Raw genomic sequence first — 17,793 nt, forward strand, 5'->3', positions numbered from 1 at the left:
GAAATTAAAGGTACTTATGTAACTTCTATAACAGAAATGTTAAAAATGGGATATGGAGATCGGGTGGTGGGAACTGTGTAGAGTGTGTGTACCCCTCCTGTCCTATGGTTTTGTTAATGTCTCCTTTCTTAAGTAAATAAAAAAAAAAGGATTTTGAGGTCGAAAATGAAAACATGGGAGAGTTTAAAGGGAGAAAGTTACAACTTGTTTAATGTTTTCAGCCCAACTCAACATTTGGTTTTCAGCAGAGTGGGGGAGCAGGCCTTCAATGAGAGGGAGGTATTTACTTGGAGTCAAGGGCATGGAAAAAGAGGGGGAAATGTGGAAAAGCAGGGAGAGTGGGTGGCACACAATACAAGCCAACAGGGCAGACCACTGTGTGATGATATTATGTGTGTGCACTCATATTTCTGCTGTGAAATTTCATGCATTCACAGGTGCCATAGTGATGAAAGCCAATGGAAGGCCAAGGTACTGTCAGAGAATAAGGAGACCAGAAGATAGGATGACTGAACACAGTATGGCTTCCTAGACTGGATCCTGGAAGGAAGGGGAAAAACATAGTACATGAAGTAGGGAAGTCTAAATAAAGCCAGGTGTCTAATCTAAGAGAAGTACACTAATTCTACTTTCCTAGTTATGTTAAGTGTACCATGGAATGTAAAGTTCACAAAGGGAAAGTTGGGTGAGAGTTTATAGGAACTCTCTGTACTACCTTTCAATGATTCCGTACAACTAAAATTATTTTTAAATCTATATGCAGCATGAAGTGAGGAGTCCCGAAAGTATTTTGGGGAAAAAAAAAAACACTAGGGAAAGCTTTCCTGATTAGTCCTTAGGGCATACAATCCAGGACCTTGCATTAGTGCTCATAATCAATGTAAGAGATCATAACGTCTACAACAAGCCAGCCTCTCCTGGTTCTACCAGGAATAGGTGGGTGGATGTGGAACATGTAATGGTTTAGTTTGTTTTTAGAACTGATTGGAGGTATGGGAAACTGAGGACCAGGTTAGAAATGGCAGAATGTATGTCTGGTTAGTGAGACCCAAGATATTCGGCACACCAATTACGGAATTCTCATGATTTATGGCAAATTGAAATTCTCACAAAGATGAAAATAGAGGTGTTGTATTTATCTCAGTGTGTGGCTAAACGCTTAAACTCCAGATTAACAAGTAGTAAGAAAAGAATCTGAGACTTACAAAAAGTTTTTGAACTCAACACCCAAGGATTGTATGTACACTGGAAAGGGGATGGGAACTGGTGCTGTTGGATAACTATGTGATATGTGAACAACACTGTGTTAGGAAACAGGACCTTGTTTAGACTAAAACAAAATAGGAATTTTAATGGAAGGAATAATGTTATTTCTACCTGGGGAATAAATATCTGATGTTAACCAAAAATCTGATAAATGTTGGGTTCCTTATGTTTCTTTTTTTTAATCCGCTGCTGGTGGACTTTTTTGTTTTTGTTTTTGTTTTTTTAGCCAGAGCATTAATCAGCTCTGCCTTAAAGTGGTGTGGGGGAGTGAATCTGGGACTTTTTTTAAAAAATATTTATTTATTCCCTTTTATTGCCCTAGTTGTTTTATTGTTGTAGTTATTATTGTTGTCGTCGTTGTTGGATAGGATAGAGAGAAATGGAGAGAGGAGGGGAAGACAGAGAGAGGGAGAGAAAGATAGACACCTACAGACCTGCTTCACCACCTGTGAAGCGATGCCCCTGTAGGTGGGAAGCCAGGGGCTTGAACCGGGATCCTTAGCCAGTCCTTGCGCTTTGCGCCACGTGCACTTAACCTGCTGCTAACCTGCTGTGCTACCACCTGACTCCCTGAATCTGGGACTTTGAAACCTCAGGCATGAGTCTCCTTGTATAACCATTATGTTCTTTTTAAAAAATACTTATTTATTCCCTTTTATTGCCCTTGTTGTTTAATTGTTGGTTATTGTTGTTAATGATGTTGTCATTGTTGGATAGGACAGAGAGAAATGAAGACAGAAGGGGGAGAGAAAGACCACCTGTGAAGCAACTCTCCTGCAGGTGGGGAGCCAGGGGTTCAGACAGGGATCCTTACGCTGGCCCTTGTGCTTTGCGCCACCTGCGCTTAACCTGCTATGCTACCGCCCAACTCCCTCATAACCATTGTTATTTACCCCTGCCCTTCCTTAAGTTTCTGCTGAACTTATTTTGTAGCTTACTGTAAAACCTACTTCAAAATGTTCACTTATTATAAACCCAATTCATTTGAAAATTATAGTTTTAAATGTTTTTACTGGAAAAAAAATACGATTTGGAAGTTGTTAAACAGATACTGATTTTTCTGTAATTTAGAACCTAGGTGAGCCAGGATCTCACAGATTTCTTGTCAGAAAAGGATAGTGACACCATCAGCTGGCAGGAGAAACAGGTGAGATTCTGTCTGCTTATCATCACATAAATGCACAGCCTCTGGGAGAGGCTGCTTTTTTAAATATTTATTTTCCTTTTTGTTGTCCTTGTTTTCATTGTTGTTGTAGTTAATACTGTTGTTGTTATTGATGTCGTTGTTAGATAGGACAGAGAGAAATGGAGAGAGGAGGGGAAGAAGAAAGACAGAGACAGAGAAAAGATAGAGACAGAAGAAAGAAAGACAGAGAGGGGGAGAGAAAGATAGACACCTGTAGACCTGCTTCACCACCTGTGAAACGACTCCTCTGCAGGTGGGGAGCCGGGGGCTCGAACCGGGATTCTTTATTATTATTATTTTATTTAAGCAAGGAGACATTAACAAAATTATAGGATGGGGGGGTACAACTTCACACAATTCCCGCCACCCAATCTCCATATCCCCTCCCCTCCCCAATAGCTTTCCCATTCTCTATCCCTCTGGGAGCATGGACCCAGGGTCATTGTGGGTTGCAGAAGGTGGGAGGTCTGGCTTCTGTAATTGCTTCCCCGCTGAATATGGGCATTGACTGGTCGATCTATACTCCCAGTCTGCCTCTCTCTTTCCCTAGTAGGGTGAGTCTCTGGGGAAGCGGAGCTCCAGGACGCATTGGTGGGGTCTTCAATCCAGGGAAGCCTGGCCAGCATCCTGATGGCATCTGGAACCTGGAGGCTGAAAATCTAACCGGGATTCTTACGCCGGTCCTTGCGCTTTGCACCACATGCACTTAACCTGCTGCGCTACCGCCAGACTCCCGAGAGGCTGCTTTCTAAGAAGGTAGCAAGTAAAAAAATTTCTGGTACAAATTATGAATCTTTGATATACCAAGTGACAGGACAAACAGGCCTTGACAACTCATCTTTGTGACACATTTTCACTGCTGGCTTCTTAGGCTATTTCTAAACCCTGCTCTTACTGTGCAAACCAAGAGGGGCCAAATTTAACAGTTTATGCCAACACTACTGACAACCGAGTCACATGTATAGGTAGGAGGGGCCCTATTATTTTTAAGCTATGCTGGTTAAAAAGATTTGGTTAGGGAGTTGGGCTGTAGCGCAGTGGGTTAAGCACAGGTGGCGCAAAGCACAAGGACAGGCATAAGGATCCTGGTTCGAACCCCGGCTCCCCACCTGCAGGGGAGTCGCTTCACAGGCGGTGAAGCAGGTCTGCAGGTGTCTATCTTTCTCTCCTCTCTGTCTTCCCCTCCTCTCTCCATTTCTCTCTGTCCTATCCAACAACGACAACTACAACAATAAAACAACAAGGGCAACAAAAGGGAATAAATAAATAAAATAAAATATTTTTTAAAAAAAGACTTGGTTACTAAAAAATCTCAAAGAAGGAAGATAAACAATATGAAAGAAGGGATACAGGGGATAAAAATCTTTCCCCTGTGGTCCAGGAGATGGCGTAGTGGATAAAGCATTAGACTTTCAAGTGTGAGGTCTTGAGTTCAGTCCCCAGCAGCACATATACCAGAGTGATGGCTGGTTCTTTCTCTCTCCCCTATCTTTCTTATTAATAAATAAATAAAATCTTTAAAAAAAATCTTTCCCCCAAGGGAACATAGTATCCAGATTCTTTCCTTACTACTTACATAAGAAATAAATTCCAGTAATGAAGCAAATACCTTAAATTGCTACTGGGCAAGCTTTAGAAATGCAAGATAACAGATAACAAGAATCAAATATTAGAAACATGAAGAAAAATGCAAATACAGTAAGGAGAACTAAATTTGCATTGAGTTTTTTTGCTATATATAAATATAAAGAAAGTGTGTGTGTGCATGTGTGTGCGTGTGCGTAGACTGCTGAAAATATTTTACGATACAAAAGCCAGACACAGAGGGACAAATGCAGCCAAAAAATATACAACAATTTGGTTTACTAAAAATATATGAAATTTATTTATTATAACGTGGACAGACTTTCTTTAGTCTTACCATTAAAGACACACAGATATAGCAAAGGAAGCAAGAGTAGGAAAGGGAAAAGAGAGGAGTGAAATGAGCATTGATAAGTAGCGCAAGCTTGGAGACAGTCAGACAGTCAGCATCCCACAGTGAGCTTAATGAGCTGAAGTAGCACATGACCTCCTCAGAACTGATACAGTATTGACAACCAATTTTCATTTCTGACAAATCTCATATTTACACCAACAGAATTAATGCTGATTCCTAAAAGTCTATGTCTTATGGTTGGCTCTAGAGTTCCTTCTTCAACATTAAGAAGCCACAGAAGAGAGGAAACTAACCAAGTCCCCAAATCTGCTGTAGGCTTTAGTGGTTAGAAAAACATACTGTCCTCTTCTTCAGTCAGCTGCAGTAACTCAAGGTGAGTTCTGCTTTAGATATTAAATACCTTGGAACCTGTTTTGAAAGAGTTCTGTCTAGTTTGGACACCAGTTTCCCAAAGAAATACTTACATTTTTAGCTAAGAGAAAAACCTTTACTCATATGGCTAGTAATTCAACATTTAGATTAAAAAACAAAGCAAATGTAGAAAGATGGGTACTACTTATTTACTAATGAAAAGTAGTTTTTCCTGCAGTCAGGAGTAAGTTCTGCACTTCAGGATAATGATAATTTGAATGAAGCAATTATATAATATTGGACTATGTATGTTCAATTATCACTTCTGAATTAAACTGTTGACTAACATTAAAGATCTTGCATAGACTATTTCAAATATCATTATGATTTAAATACTCAGGATTTAAAAATAAGAGCATGTCAAATTACTTTTAGTACTGTAAAATATATCCACTTATTTAACTGCTACACACACAAACCTACATACCAACCTTTTATAAAGCTGACTTTGATGGGCTATTTAAGGGGCCAAATTATTAAAAGTATATTTGCAATCAGATTTCTGTAACAGCGTAACTTCCCATGATGGTTAATTAACAATGAGCACCAGTGCTTAATAAGAGAAGCTAGGTTTTTTTGTTTTTATTTTTTCTCCAGGGTTATTGCTGGGCTCAGTACCTGCACCATGAATCCACCGCTCCTAGAGGCCAATTTCCCCCCTTTTGTTGCCCTTGTTGTTGTAGCCTCCTTGAGGTTATTATTGCCATTGTTGATATCATTCATTGTTGGACAGAACAGAGAGAAATGGAGAAAGGAGGGGGAGACAGAGGGGGAGAGAAAGATAGACACCTGCAGACCTGCTTCACCGCCTGTGAAGCGACTCCCCTGCAGGTGGGGAGCCGGAGGCTCGAACTGGGATCCTTACGCTGGTCCTTGCACTTTGTGCCATATGTGCTTAACCCACTGCGCTATCGCCCGATCCCCGAGAAGCTAGGTTTTAAAAATGTTTAGTTCTAGGCAAAATTCACATCTAAATTTCTAGACTTTTTTTCTTTTTTAACTAATCAACTTAGTTTTTATTGGCTTAAAGAAAAAAACTTTTATCCTGGGTCATACAGAATAATGTGCACCCCTTCCCACCATCCTCTCAATAAGAAATGCTTATGGTAGGAGATTCCCCAGTTTCTTTAAACTGAATAACTTATATTATCAAGCACATAAAATTCCTGATGCATTAACATAGGGGTGAAAAGATAAATGCCCTAGATGAGCAAAAACATAGCAGGCCAAGTTTGTTTCTGCTTTCTTTCTTTATTTTTCATTCTTTTTTTGCCTCCAGGGTTATTGCTGGGGCTCAGTGCCTACACCACGAATCCACTGCTCCTGGAGGCTATTTTTTCCCTTTTTGTTGCACTTACTATCTTTTTATAGAAAATCTTTTAAACATAGCCAGGATAGAAAGTAGAGATAGTGAGATAAGACCTGATAATGATATGCTCCAAATTTGTTCTAATAGACTATTTAAGTTGTCGCATGATGGCAAGGTAGTGGCACACCTGATTTGAGTCCACATGGTATCATTCGCAAGGACCTGGGTTCAAATCCCCAGTCCCCACCTGCAGAAGGGAAGTTTCACTACTGCAGGAATGAATCTATCTATCTATCTATCTATCTATCTATCTATCTATCTATCTATCTATCTTTCCCTCCCCTCTCAATTTTTCTGTTCTATCAAATGAATTTCAAAAAATTTTAAATGAAAGGTATGCAATCAAGTTAAAGTCACATAGTAAACACTAACAGAGCATAGTATCTTTTAAAAAAGATTTTAGTCTCCTCTCCTCTCCCGGATCAACTAGGAATACCAATGGAGACCACGCGGGACCTAAATAAGACAGGACTAGAATGACCACAGGAACCCAGTAAATCACCCGTGAGTACAAACACATGTGGCTGGTGACAGAGAGGAGAGAGGAGCCTAAGGAGAGATTAAGTGACTACTAACAGTTCAGTTTATCAGTTGAGACACCACCTCCAGTCTGCTCCACCAACAAGGGGACAGCCGAAGGGAGGAGAGGACTCCCCAGAGACTCACCAAGTACAACTCTGAGTCTCCATTGCTACTACCCTCAGAATCTGGAGCAGCGACAGGGAGGGACACCAGGGGACAGAGATCTAACCTGGAAACTCAGGAGAAGACCTATACCTTGGTGGCATAGCTGAGGGGCTGTGAAAGTCTCTTTGCATAACCACTGGATTATCTCTGCCACACCCTGCTTTATCTCTTGGTCAGGAGTCATTGATTAAGCCAAGAAGCCAATTGATAGTTTAAAAGCCCTCAGGCTCCCATAGCCTACAGGGAAGGAAAAAAAAAAAAGAAAGATGCTTTTAAACCACTGAGCTCCAACTCAGGGATTGAAATAACTGTTATCTTTCACCACTGTGAACCCTTTAATTAATTTAGACACAAGTCAATCCAGGCAATAGTGATCAATAATTTGAAAAGTACTGATAAAGGGAACTCATAACATAATATATAAAATGGTTAAAACAACAAGAAGAAATATTGGAGACTCGAACCAGGACAAGAGTCCAGCTAAAAGTCCTCCAGAGGGTGAAGCACAAAATAACGAGTTCAACATCCAAACATTAGCTAAGGAAATAATAACAGGAGTGAGTAAAGAATTTGAAAAAATTGTAATCAGAAATGCAGGAACAACAAATGAGAATATGGAAGAAAATACTAATTATCTCACGGTTATTAGAGAGCTGAAAGCTGAAAAAGCTTAGCTAAGAATGCAACTAGCTGAACAAGCTAAAACAGTATCAGAGCAGGGCAACAAAATAGATGAACTCCAGAAAGCAGTAGAGGACAGAGAGAATAGAATCTATGAGGCTGAAGACAGAATTAGCAAGATTGAGGATGAATTAGAGACAACTAAAAAAGAAGTAAGAGATCTCAACAAGAGATTAAGAGATGCTGAAAACAACAACGGAGTCCTATGGGATGACTTCAAAAGAAACAATATACGCATTATTGGCATAACAGAGGAGAAAGAGAAAGAGAGGAAGAAAGCATTTTCCAGGCCATAGTAGCTGAAAACTTCTCTAGACAACATCAAAGACATAAAAATTCAAGAAGCCCAAGGGTCCCAAACAGAATTAACCCAGACCTAAAGACACCAAGACATATCATACTTAGAATGGAAAGGAGTAAGGATAAAGAAAGGATCCTGAAGGCTGCAAGAGAAAAACAAAGAGTCACCTACAAAGGAAAACCCATAAGATTAGCAGCAGACTTCTCCATACAAATACTACAGGCCAGAAGAGAATGGCAAGATATTTATCCAGTGTTCAATGAGAAAGGCTTTCAGCCAAGAATACTATATCCTGCTAGACTGTCATTCAGACTAGAGGGAGGCATCAAAACCTTCTCAGACAAACAACAGTTGAAGGAATCAACCATCACCAAGCCTGCCCTGAAAGAAGTTCTGAAAGGTCTCCTATAAACAACCAGACCACCACAAATAGGACATATATCAAAACACTCTAAAACTCTACAAGAATGGCTTTAAAATATCTTCAATCTTTGATATCAATAAATGTCAATGGCCTGAATTCACCTATTAAAAGACACAGAGTAGGAAGATGGATCAGAAAACACAACCCAACAATATGCTTTCTACAGGAAACCCACCTAACTCAACAAGACAAACACAGACTTAAAGTGAAAGGATGAAAAAGTATCATACAAGCCAGTGGCCCACAAAAAAGGGCAGGAGCAGCTATTCTCATATCTGACATGATAGACTTGAAAATAGATAAGATTAAAAAAGATAGGAATGGACACTACTTAATGCTCAGAGGATCAGTCAATCAAGAGGACTTAACAATTATTAACATCTATGCACCCAATGAGAAGCCATCTAAATACATCAAACTTCTACTAAAGAGCTACAGCAATATATTAACAGTAACACAATCATAGTAGGGGACTTCAACACCCCACTCTCTCAACTTGTCAGATCATCCAGGCAGAAAATCAATAAAGACATAAGGGAGCTAAATGAAGAGATAGATAAACTAGAACTATTGGACATTTTCAGAGTCATTCATCCCAAGAAACTGGAATACACATTTTATTCAAGTCCACATGGATCATTCTCAAGGATAGACCATATATTAGGCCACAAAGACAGCATCAGCCAATTCAAGAGCTTTGAAATCATCCCAAGCATCTTCTCAGACCACAGTGGAATTAAACTAACACTTAACAATCAACAAAAGATTAGTAACAGTGCCAAAATGTGGAAGCTCAATAGTACACTTCTTAACAACTTCTGGGTCAAAGAGGAAATCAAGGAAGAAATCAAAATGTTTCGAGAGTTCAATGAAAATGAAGACACAAGCTATCAAAATATTTGGGACACAGCTAAAGCAGTCCTAAGAGGGAAGTTCATAGCTATACAAGCACACGTTAGGAAACAAGAAAAAGCACAAATAAACAGCCTGATTGCACATCTTAAAGTCCTAGAAGAAGAACAACAAAGGAACACTAAAGCAACCAGAATGACAGAAATCACTAAAGTTAGGGCAGAAATAAATAACATTGAAAATAGGAAAACCATATAAAAGATCAACGAAAGTAAAGGTTGGTTCTTCGAAAGAGTAAACAAAATCGACAAATCTTTAGCCAGACGCACAAAACAAAAAAGGGAGAAGACCCAAATAAATCGGATAGTAAATGAAAGAGGAGATATCACAACAGACACCGCAGAAATTCAACATATCATGCGAGGCTTCTATAAACAACTATATACCACCAAGCTAGAGAACCTGGAAGAAATGGACGATTTCCTAGCAACTTGCAAAACTAAGTAAAGTAAAATTTTCCTACCAACTTCCAAAACTAAGTAAAGAGGAAGTGGATAACATGAACAGGCCCATCACAGCTAATGAAATTGAAACAGTTATCAAAAATCTCCCCAAAATAAAAGTCCTGGACCAGATGGTTTTACAAATGAATTCTACAAAACCTTCAAAGAAGAACTAATACCTCTACTTTTTTTTTTTTCCTCCAGGGTTATTGCTGGGCTCGGTGCCTGCACCATGAATCCACCACTCCTGGAGGCCATTTTTCCCCCTTTATGTTGCCCTAGTTGCTGCAGCCTCGTTGCGGTTACCATTTCCATTGTTGACGTTGCTTTGTTGTTGGATAGGACAGAGAGAAATGGAGAGAGGAGGGGAAGATAGAGAGAGAGGGGAGAGAAAGATAGACACCTGCAGACCTGCTTCAGCACCCGTGAAGCAACTCCCCTGCAGGTGGGGAGCCGGGGGCTCGAACCGGGATCCTTATGCTGGTCCCTGCGCTTTGCGCCACGTGCGCTTAACCCACTGCGCCACCGCCCGACTCCCAATACCTCTACTTTTAAAAGTCTTACAGAAGATTGAAGACACTGGAATACTCCCTGCCAGCTTCTATGAAGCCAACATCACCCTTATACCAAAAGCAGACAGGGACACAACCAAAAAAGAAAACTACAGACCAATATCTCTGATGAACATAGATGCTAAAATATTGAACAAAATTCTAGCCAACCGGATACAGCAATGTATCAAAAAGATTGTTCATCATGACCAAGTGGGGTTTATCCCAGGCATGCAAGGTTGGTTTAATATACGTAAATCAATCAATGTGATCCACCACATCAACAAAAGCAAGACCAAAAACCACATGGTCATATCAATAGATGTAGAGAAAGCCTTTGACAAAATGCAACATCCCTTTATGATCAAAACACTACAAAAAGTGGGAATAGATGGAAAATTCCGCAAGATAGTGGAGTCTATAGATAGCAAACCTACAGCCAACATCATACTCAATGGTGAAAAACTGGAAGCATTTCCACTCAGATCAGGTACTAGACAGGGCTGCCCACTATCACCATTACTATTCAACACAGTGTTGGGAGTTCTTGCCATAGCAGTCAGGAAGGAGCAAGGAATTAAAGGGATACAGATTGGAAGAGAAGAAGTCAAACTCTCCTTATTTGCAGATGACATGATAGTATACATGGAAAAACCTAAGGAATCCAGCAAGAAGCTTTTGGAAATCATCAGGCAATACAGTAAGGTGTCAGGCTACAAAATTAACATTCAAAAGTCAGTGGCATTCTCTATGCAAACACTAAGTTAGAAGAAATTGAAATCCAGAAATCAATTCCTTTTACTATAGCAACAAAAACAATAAAATATCTAGGAGTAAACCTAACCAAAGAAGTGAAAGACTTGTATACTGAAAATTATGAGTTACTATTCAAAGAAATTGAAAAAGACACAAAGAAGTGGAAAGATATTCCATGTTCATGGGTTGGAAGAATTAACATCATCAAAATGAATATATTACCCAAAGCCATCTACAAATTTAATGCTATCCCCATCAAGATCCCAAGCACATTTTTTAGGAGAATAGAAAAAAATGCTACAAATGTTTATATGGAACCAGAAAAGACCTAGAATTGCCAAAACAATCTTGAGAAAAAAGAACAGAACTGGAGGCATCACACTCCCAGATCTCAAACTGTATTATAGGGCCAACTGTCATCAAAACTGCTTGGTACTGGAAGATGAATAGACACACTGACCAGTGGAATAGAATTGAGAGCCCAGAAATGAGGCCCCACACCTATGGACATCTAATCTTTGACAAAGGGGCCCAGACTATTACATGGGGAAAGCAGAGTCTCTTCAACAAATGGTGTTGGAAACAATGGGTTGAAACATGCAGAAGAATGAAACTGAATCACTGTATTTCACTGAATATAAAAGTAAATTCCAAGTGGATCAAGGACTTGGATGTTAGACCACAAACTATCAAATACTTAGAGGAAAATACTGGCAGAACTCTTTTCTGCATAAATTTTAAAGATATTTTCAATAAAACAAATCCAATTACAAAGAAGACTAAGGCAAGTATAAACCTATGGGACTACATCAAATTAAAAAGCTTCTTCACAGCAAAAGAAACCACTACCCAAACCAAGAGACCCCTCACAGAATGGGAGATCTTTACATGTCATACATCAGATAAGAGTTTAATAACCAACATATATAAAGAGCTTGCCAGACTCAACAACAAGACAACAAATAACCCCATCCAAAAATGGGGGGAGGACTTGGACAGAATATTCACCACAGAAGAGATCCAAAACGCCGAGAAACACATGAAAAAAATGCTCCAAGTCTCTGATTGTCAGAGAAATGCAAATAAAGACAACAATGAGATATCACTTCACTCCTGTGAGAATGTCATACATCAGAAAAGGTAACAGCAGCAAATGCTGGAGAGGGTGTGGGGTCAAAGGAACCCTCCTGCACTGCTGGTGGGAATTCCAATTGGCCAACCTCTGTGGAGAACAGTCTGGAGAACTCTCCAAAGGCTAGAAATGGACCTACCCTATGACCCTGCAATTCCCCTCCTGGGGATATATCCTAAGGAACCTAACACATCCATCCAAAAAGATCTGTGTACACATATGTTCTTGGCAGCACAATTTGTAATAGCCAAAACCTGGACGCAACCCAGGTGTCCAACAACAGATGAGTGGCTGAGCAAGTTGTGGTCTAGATACACAATGGAATACTACTCAGCTGTAAAAAATGGTGACTTCACCGTTTCCAGACGATCTTGGATGGACCTTGAAAAAATCATGTTGAGTGAAATAAGTCAGAAACAGAAGGATGAATATGGGATGATCTCACTCTCAGGCAGAAGTTGAAAAACAAGATCAGAAAAGAAAACACAAGTAGAACATGAAATGGAATTGGCATATTGCACCCAAGTAAAAGACTCTGGGGTGGGGTGGAGAGAAAACAGGTCCATGAAGGATGATAAATGACGTAGTAGGGGTTGTATTGTTATATGGGAAACTGGGGAATGTTATGCATGTACAAACTATTGTATTTACTGTTGAATGTAAAACATTAATTCCCCAATAAAGAAATAAATTAAAAAAAAAGATTTTAGAAATACTAAACAACTATATAAACACACAAATATGAAAGAACTAGCATAAAAATCTGAAGACCTGGGTCTTACGCTTGCATTTTTGTTTATTAGTTATAAGTTCTTGGTCAAATCATTCTAATTTGGGGGGCTTTTACCATATGTATGTGGATAGAGACAGAAGACAGACAGAGAGAGAGAGAGAGAGAGTAAACATGAAAGAGACCAAAGCACCAAAGCTTCTTCAGTGCTGTGGGGCCAGGATGCACCTGGGTTGTATACACGACAAACAAAGCAGCACATTATCCAACTGAGTTATTTTGTTGGCCCTACCTCATCTTTTAAAATTATGCCTCTTGTCCTATGGTTTTGTCAATGTTTCCTTTTTATAAACAAAAAATTTTTAAAAATTAATCTCTACCAAAAATTTCACTGGGTTCTTTTTTCTATTTTTGTTTTGTCTTCAAAATGTTCTAAATAACTCTTGCACCCCTTTGGAACTTTTGGGTTTTCTTTCTTTTTTTTTTCAAACTTAAAAAAAATATATTTAGTTTATTTATTCCTTTTTGTTGCCCTTGTTTTATTGTTGTAGTTATTATTATTGTTGTTACTGATGTCATCATTGTTGAATAGGACAGAGAGAAATGGAGAGAGATGGGGAAGACAGAGGGGGGAGAGAAAGATAGATACCTGTAGACCTGCTTCACCGCTTGTGAAGCTATCCCCCTGCAGGTGGGGAGCCGGGGGCTCGAACTGGGATCCTTACACCCATTGTGCTCTGCGCCACGTGCGCTTAACCTGCTGCGCTACTGCCTGACTCCCTGGGGTTTTCTTTTTAGTGCATGTTTCAAGTTTTTAATTTTTTTTATATTTATTTTATTTATTTATTCCCTTTTGTTGCCCTTGTTGTTTTATTTTTGTAGTTATTATTGTTGTTGTCGTTGTTGGATAGGACAGAGAGAAAAGGAGAGAGGAGGGGAAGACAGAGAGGAGGAGAGAAAGACAGACACCTGCAGACCTGCTTCACCGCCTGTGAAGTGACTCCCCTGCAGGTGGGGAGTCGGGGTTCGAATCGGGATCCTTATGACGATCCTTGTGCTTTGTGCCACCTGCGCTTAACCCGCTGCGCTACAGCCCGACTCCCTCAAGTTTTTAGTTTTTTTAGCATGAGATTAAAAAAAGGAATAAAGTTCCTCCTCTGCACAGGAATTTCCCTAGTAAGTACTCATTAGGTGCTAGGTGCTTGTTTACTTATTTTGCTTATGATTATTCTCTTTAGGTCAGATGTGTATGGCCCTTCCTTGCCTTGGTGGCATGGGGACAGTATTAATGTGGGCAGATGATTTGTAGCCTCCGTTCTAGCATACATGGCCAGTGTGGCGTGCATTACAAAGTATTAGACCCAAAAAGGGACTATCCATATGGGTCTGAGAGCACAAACTGACAGGAAATTTGATCAGCAAGAACAGAACACTGAAACAGGAGAGATGCTTTGACAAAAGGAAATCCTAAACTTAGGATTTCCTAAATCTGTAAATACTTACTAGTTGTCAGGGAGCTGGAGAAGATGTAATGATGGCACAGCGAGTACCTGAGCACCCTGGGAGATGCCACAGCAGTGCTGTTGTTTGGGGACATGCACTAGTTGGAGATGACAGTAGATCTATCAATTTCCATGTGAGAAATTGATTTTAGAGCTAACTATGAAAATGTTTGCCCTCCCCCCACCCAGAAGTTGTGCTTCCTTTTCATGGAGGAAAACTGTTAAAATTGTGTTTTTCTTTCCATTCTGAAAGTGAGATTCTGGACTCATCTGTATTGTTTTAGTGTAAGATTTATTTTCTTCTTTTTTATTAGAGCATTTTTCAGTTCTGGTGGTATGGGGGATTGAACCTGGAACTTTGGAGCCTCAGGCATGAGAGTTTATTTGCATAACCATTATGCTACCTACCCTGCCCCTAAATATTTCTTTAGTAAGTAATTAATAAATATTAAGTAAATATTTCTTTAAGTAAGTAAATATTTCTTTAGTAAGTAATTTATTTGGTAAATAAATTCTTTTTAAAAAAGGAAGTTCCAATTAGAATATCATTTGATTATCCTGAAATTGTAAAGTTTTTTTCTTTATAAAATAGAAACACTTAGCACTATTTTAATGTTAGCCATTATTACTAAAAACTAATACAAGTTATATAATTGAAAAGTATTTTGTGCAGCTTTATTACTCTAAACTTTTTTTTTGTTACTGAAACTAGGATATACTGGCAATATATTAAAAACAAATTGATTTTATAATACTTCTGAATAAATGCAATTGAATATAAACTAAACAATATTCTTTATTTTAGTAATACTGAAACTCTTACAAATAATGTCGACTATGAGTATCAAACTATCATAATGCAATTTTCAAAGTAAAGGAAGGTCCCATGTTTTCTACAAGTCGCTATACACATCATGTTCTAACATTTTCCTTACTAAACACATATAACAATAAGCACAAAAAGCTTACCTCTTTTTCATTTCTAACAACTGGTTGTTGAGCACAGATCTTTCTTCTTCCAACTGGGGAAAAAGAAAAAACAAACAGAAAATTTAGTTACTAACAAGCTTAGAAAGAACCCTACTTTTTTTCCAGTGTGTGTGTCGGGGGGGGGGGAGGTTACAATGTTTGCTAAAATAGATATATCAATATTACATGACCCTTTTCACACCCTCCCAGACCCTCTCCCTCTGTGGGGACTTTTGGTCTGATATAAACGGCACAGCCTAGTCCAAGGTTCACTTTGTATTTTCCTATTCTAGTTTGTCACCTGGTATTTGTCCTTCTCTTTCTCTCTCTCTTTTTAAATACTTATTTATTTATTCCCTTTTGTTGCTCTAGTTGTTTACTGTTGTCGTCATTGTTGGATAGGATGGAGAGAAATGGAGAGAGGAGAGGAAGACAGAGAGGGGGAGAGAAAGATAGACACCTGCAAACCTACTTCACCGCTTGTGAAGCGACTTCCAGGCAGGTGGGGAGTCAGGGCTAGAACCAGGATCCTTCCGCCGGTCCTTGTGCTTTGCACCACTTGCGCTTTGCACCACTTGCGCTTTGCACCACTTGCGCTTTGCACCACCTGCACTTAACCTGCTGTGCTGTCCTTCTCTTTTTGACTTATCTTACTTAGGATAATGCCTATAAGTTCCATCCAGGATGAAGCAGTAAAGATGGCAATATAAGCAAAATAATAATGTGGCAGGTTACAAGATCAAGATACAAAAATCAGTGGCATTTCCCTATGCAAATACTTAATCAGAAGAACAAATTCAGGAATCAATCCCATTTACTACAGCAACAAAAACAACCAAAGACATATAACAAAGGAAATGAAAGATCTGTATACTAAAAATCCAAGGAAATAGAAAGACACAGAGATAGAAAGATATACCATGTTCACGAACTGTGGAATAATTAACATTGTCAAAATGATCATTCTATCCAGTGCCATCCTCATCAAGGTGGCACCAAATTTTTTGGGAGACTAGAACAAAAGATACAGAAGTTTGGGGGTAGGGTGGTAGCACACTGGATTAAGTGCACACGGTACAAAGTGCAAGGATCCAGTTTGAGCCCCTAGCTCCCCACCTGCAAGGGGTCACTTCACAAGCAATGAAGCAGGTATGCAGGTATCTTCCTCTCCTCCTCTCTGTCTTCCCTCCTCTCTCAATTTCTCTCTGTCCTATTCAACAACAGCAGCAGCAGCAGCAACAACAGAAAGTAAGATGGCCGCCAGGAGCTGTGGATTGCAGTGCAAGCTCTGAGCCCCAGTGATAACCCTGGAGGCAAAAAAAAAAAAAAAGTTTATCTGGAATAATAAAATACCTATGATCTCTAGGAAATCTTGAGAAAAAAAGAACAAAAATGGAGACATCATGCTTCCATACCTCAAACTATACTGTAGGGCTATGGTAATCAAAACTGTCTTATACTGGAACAAAAATAAACCAGAGAATAGAGTTGATAACTAGAAAATACGGCCCCACGTCTACAGACATCTAATTCTTGATGGGGGAGGGGCAATAAGTGGAGTAAGGAGAGTCTTTTTAAAAATATTTATTCCCTTTTGTTGCCCTTATTTTATTGTTGTAGTTATTATTGATGTCATTGTTGTTGGATAAGACAGAGAGAAATGGAGAGAGGAGGAGAAGACAGAGGGGGAAGAGAAAGATAGACACCTGCAGACCTGCTTCACTGCTTGTGAAGCGACTTCCCTGCAGGTGGGGAGCCAGGGGCTCAAACTGGGATCCTTACGCAGGTCCTTGTACTTTACACCACATGCACTTAACCTGTTGCGCTAGCCCGACTCCCAGGAGGGAGAAGGGGGAGATAGGGAGAGAGAGACAGAGACACCTGCAGCACTGCTTCACCACTCACCCCCTGCCAGCGAGAACTGGGGGATCGAACCCAGGTCCTTATGCATTATAACATGTGCACTCAACCAGGTGCATCACCACCCAGCCCTGACAGATTTTTTTATGCAGATCTGACTTTCCATTTCATTAAAATGTATGCTTTTGTTACATGAATAATTCACAAAACATATTTAGAAATTTTTAAAGAGTGAATTCTCTACTTTATTTAACAGGCTATAACATTATTCCTTTTGATGTTCACATTATCTCAGGTTTAGTCAGTGGGAATTCCTTGCTTTTTGGTACACAAGATATTTTCAGGCTCATTTTGTATTCTCTGTCCCAGCCCTGGAATCAGCCATTTCTTTAAAGATCTTGATGTATATAAGTACATTTAGAAACTGAAATCTAGGAATTAGTGGTATTCATTGGTATTGTACTATCATTACTTCTAAGCATTGTCAATGAACCTTTGCAAAATTTAAAATTTAAAAATCCATGGCCTGGGAAGTGGTACCATGGCTAGAGTGTTGGACTCAAAAACAGGAGGCTCTGAGTTTGGTCCCTGGAATTGCATGTGCCAGGGTGATGCTCTGGTCCTCTCTATCTCCTCTCCTCTCCTCTCTTTCTCATGTTAATAAATAAATTTGT

General features: G+C 39.4%; 1 protein-coding gene and 1 long non-coding RNA gene across 9 annotated transcripts in view; one reads left to right on the top strand and one right to left on the bottom strand.

Moving 5' to 3' along the window:
- The window catches only part of CLIP1 (CAP-Gly domain containing linker protein 1), a 103,274-nt gene that overhangs the window by 7,151 nt on the left and 78,330 nt on the right, over positions 1-17,793 (bottom strand). For all 8 annotated transcript variants that reach the window (XM_060193122.1, XM_060193126.1, XM_007539808.2 and 5 more), the window contains one exon: positions 15,260-15,312. In XM_060193122.1, coding sequence (XP_060049105.1) covers positions 15,260-15,312 — 53 coding nt within the window. The remainder of the gene's footprint in view (positions 1-15,259; positions 15,313-17,793) is intronic.
- On the top strand, positions 2,337-4,764 carry LOC132539094 (uncharacterized). The gene is made up of 3 exons (XR_009550402.1): positions 2,337-2,413; positions 3,003-3,208; positions 4,641-4,764. It is a non-coding gene; the product is annotated as an uncharacterized LOC132539094 (long non-coding RNA).

This window comes from Erinaceus europaeus, chromosome 6, assembly GCF_950295315.1.
Source record: "Erinaceus europaeus chromosome 6, mEriEur2.1, whole genome shotgun sequence".
NCBI classification, from domain to species: domain Eukaryota; kingdom Metazoa; phylum Chordata; class Mammalia; order Eulipotyphla; family Erinaceidae; genus Erinaceus; species Erinaceus europaeus.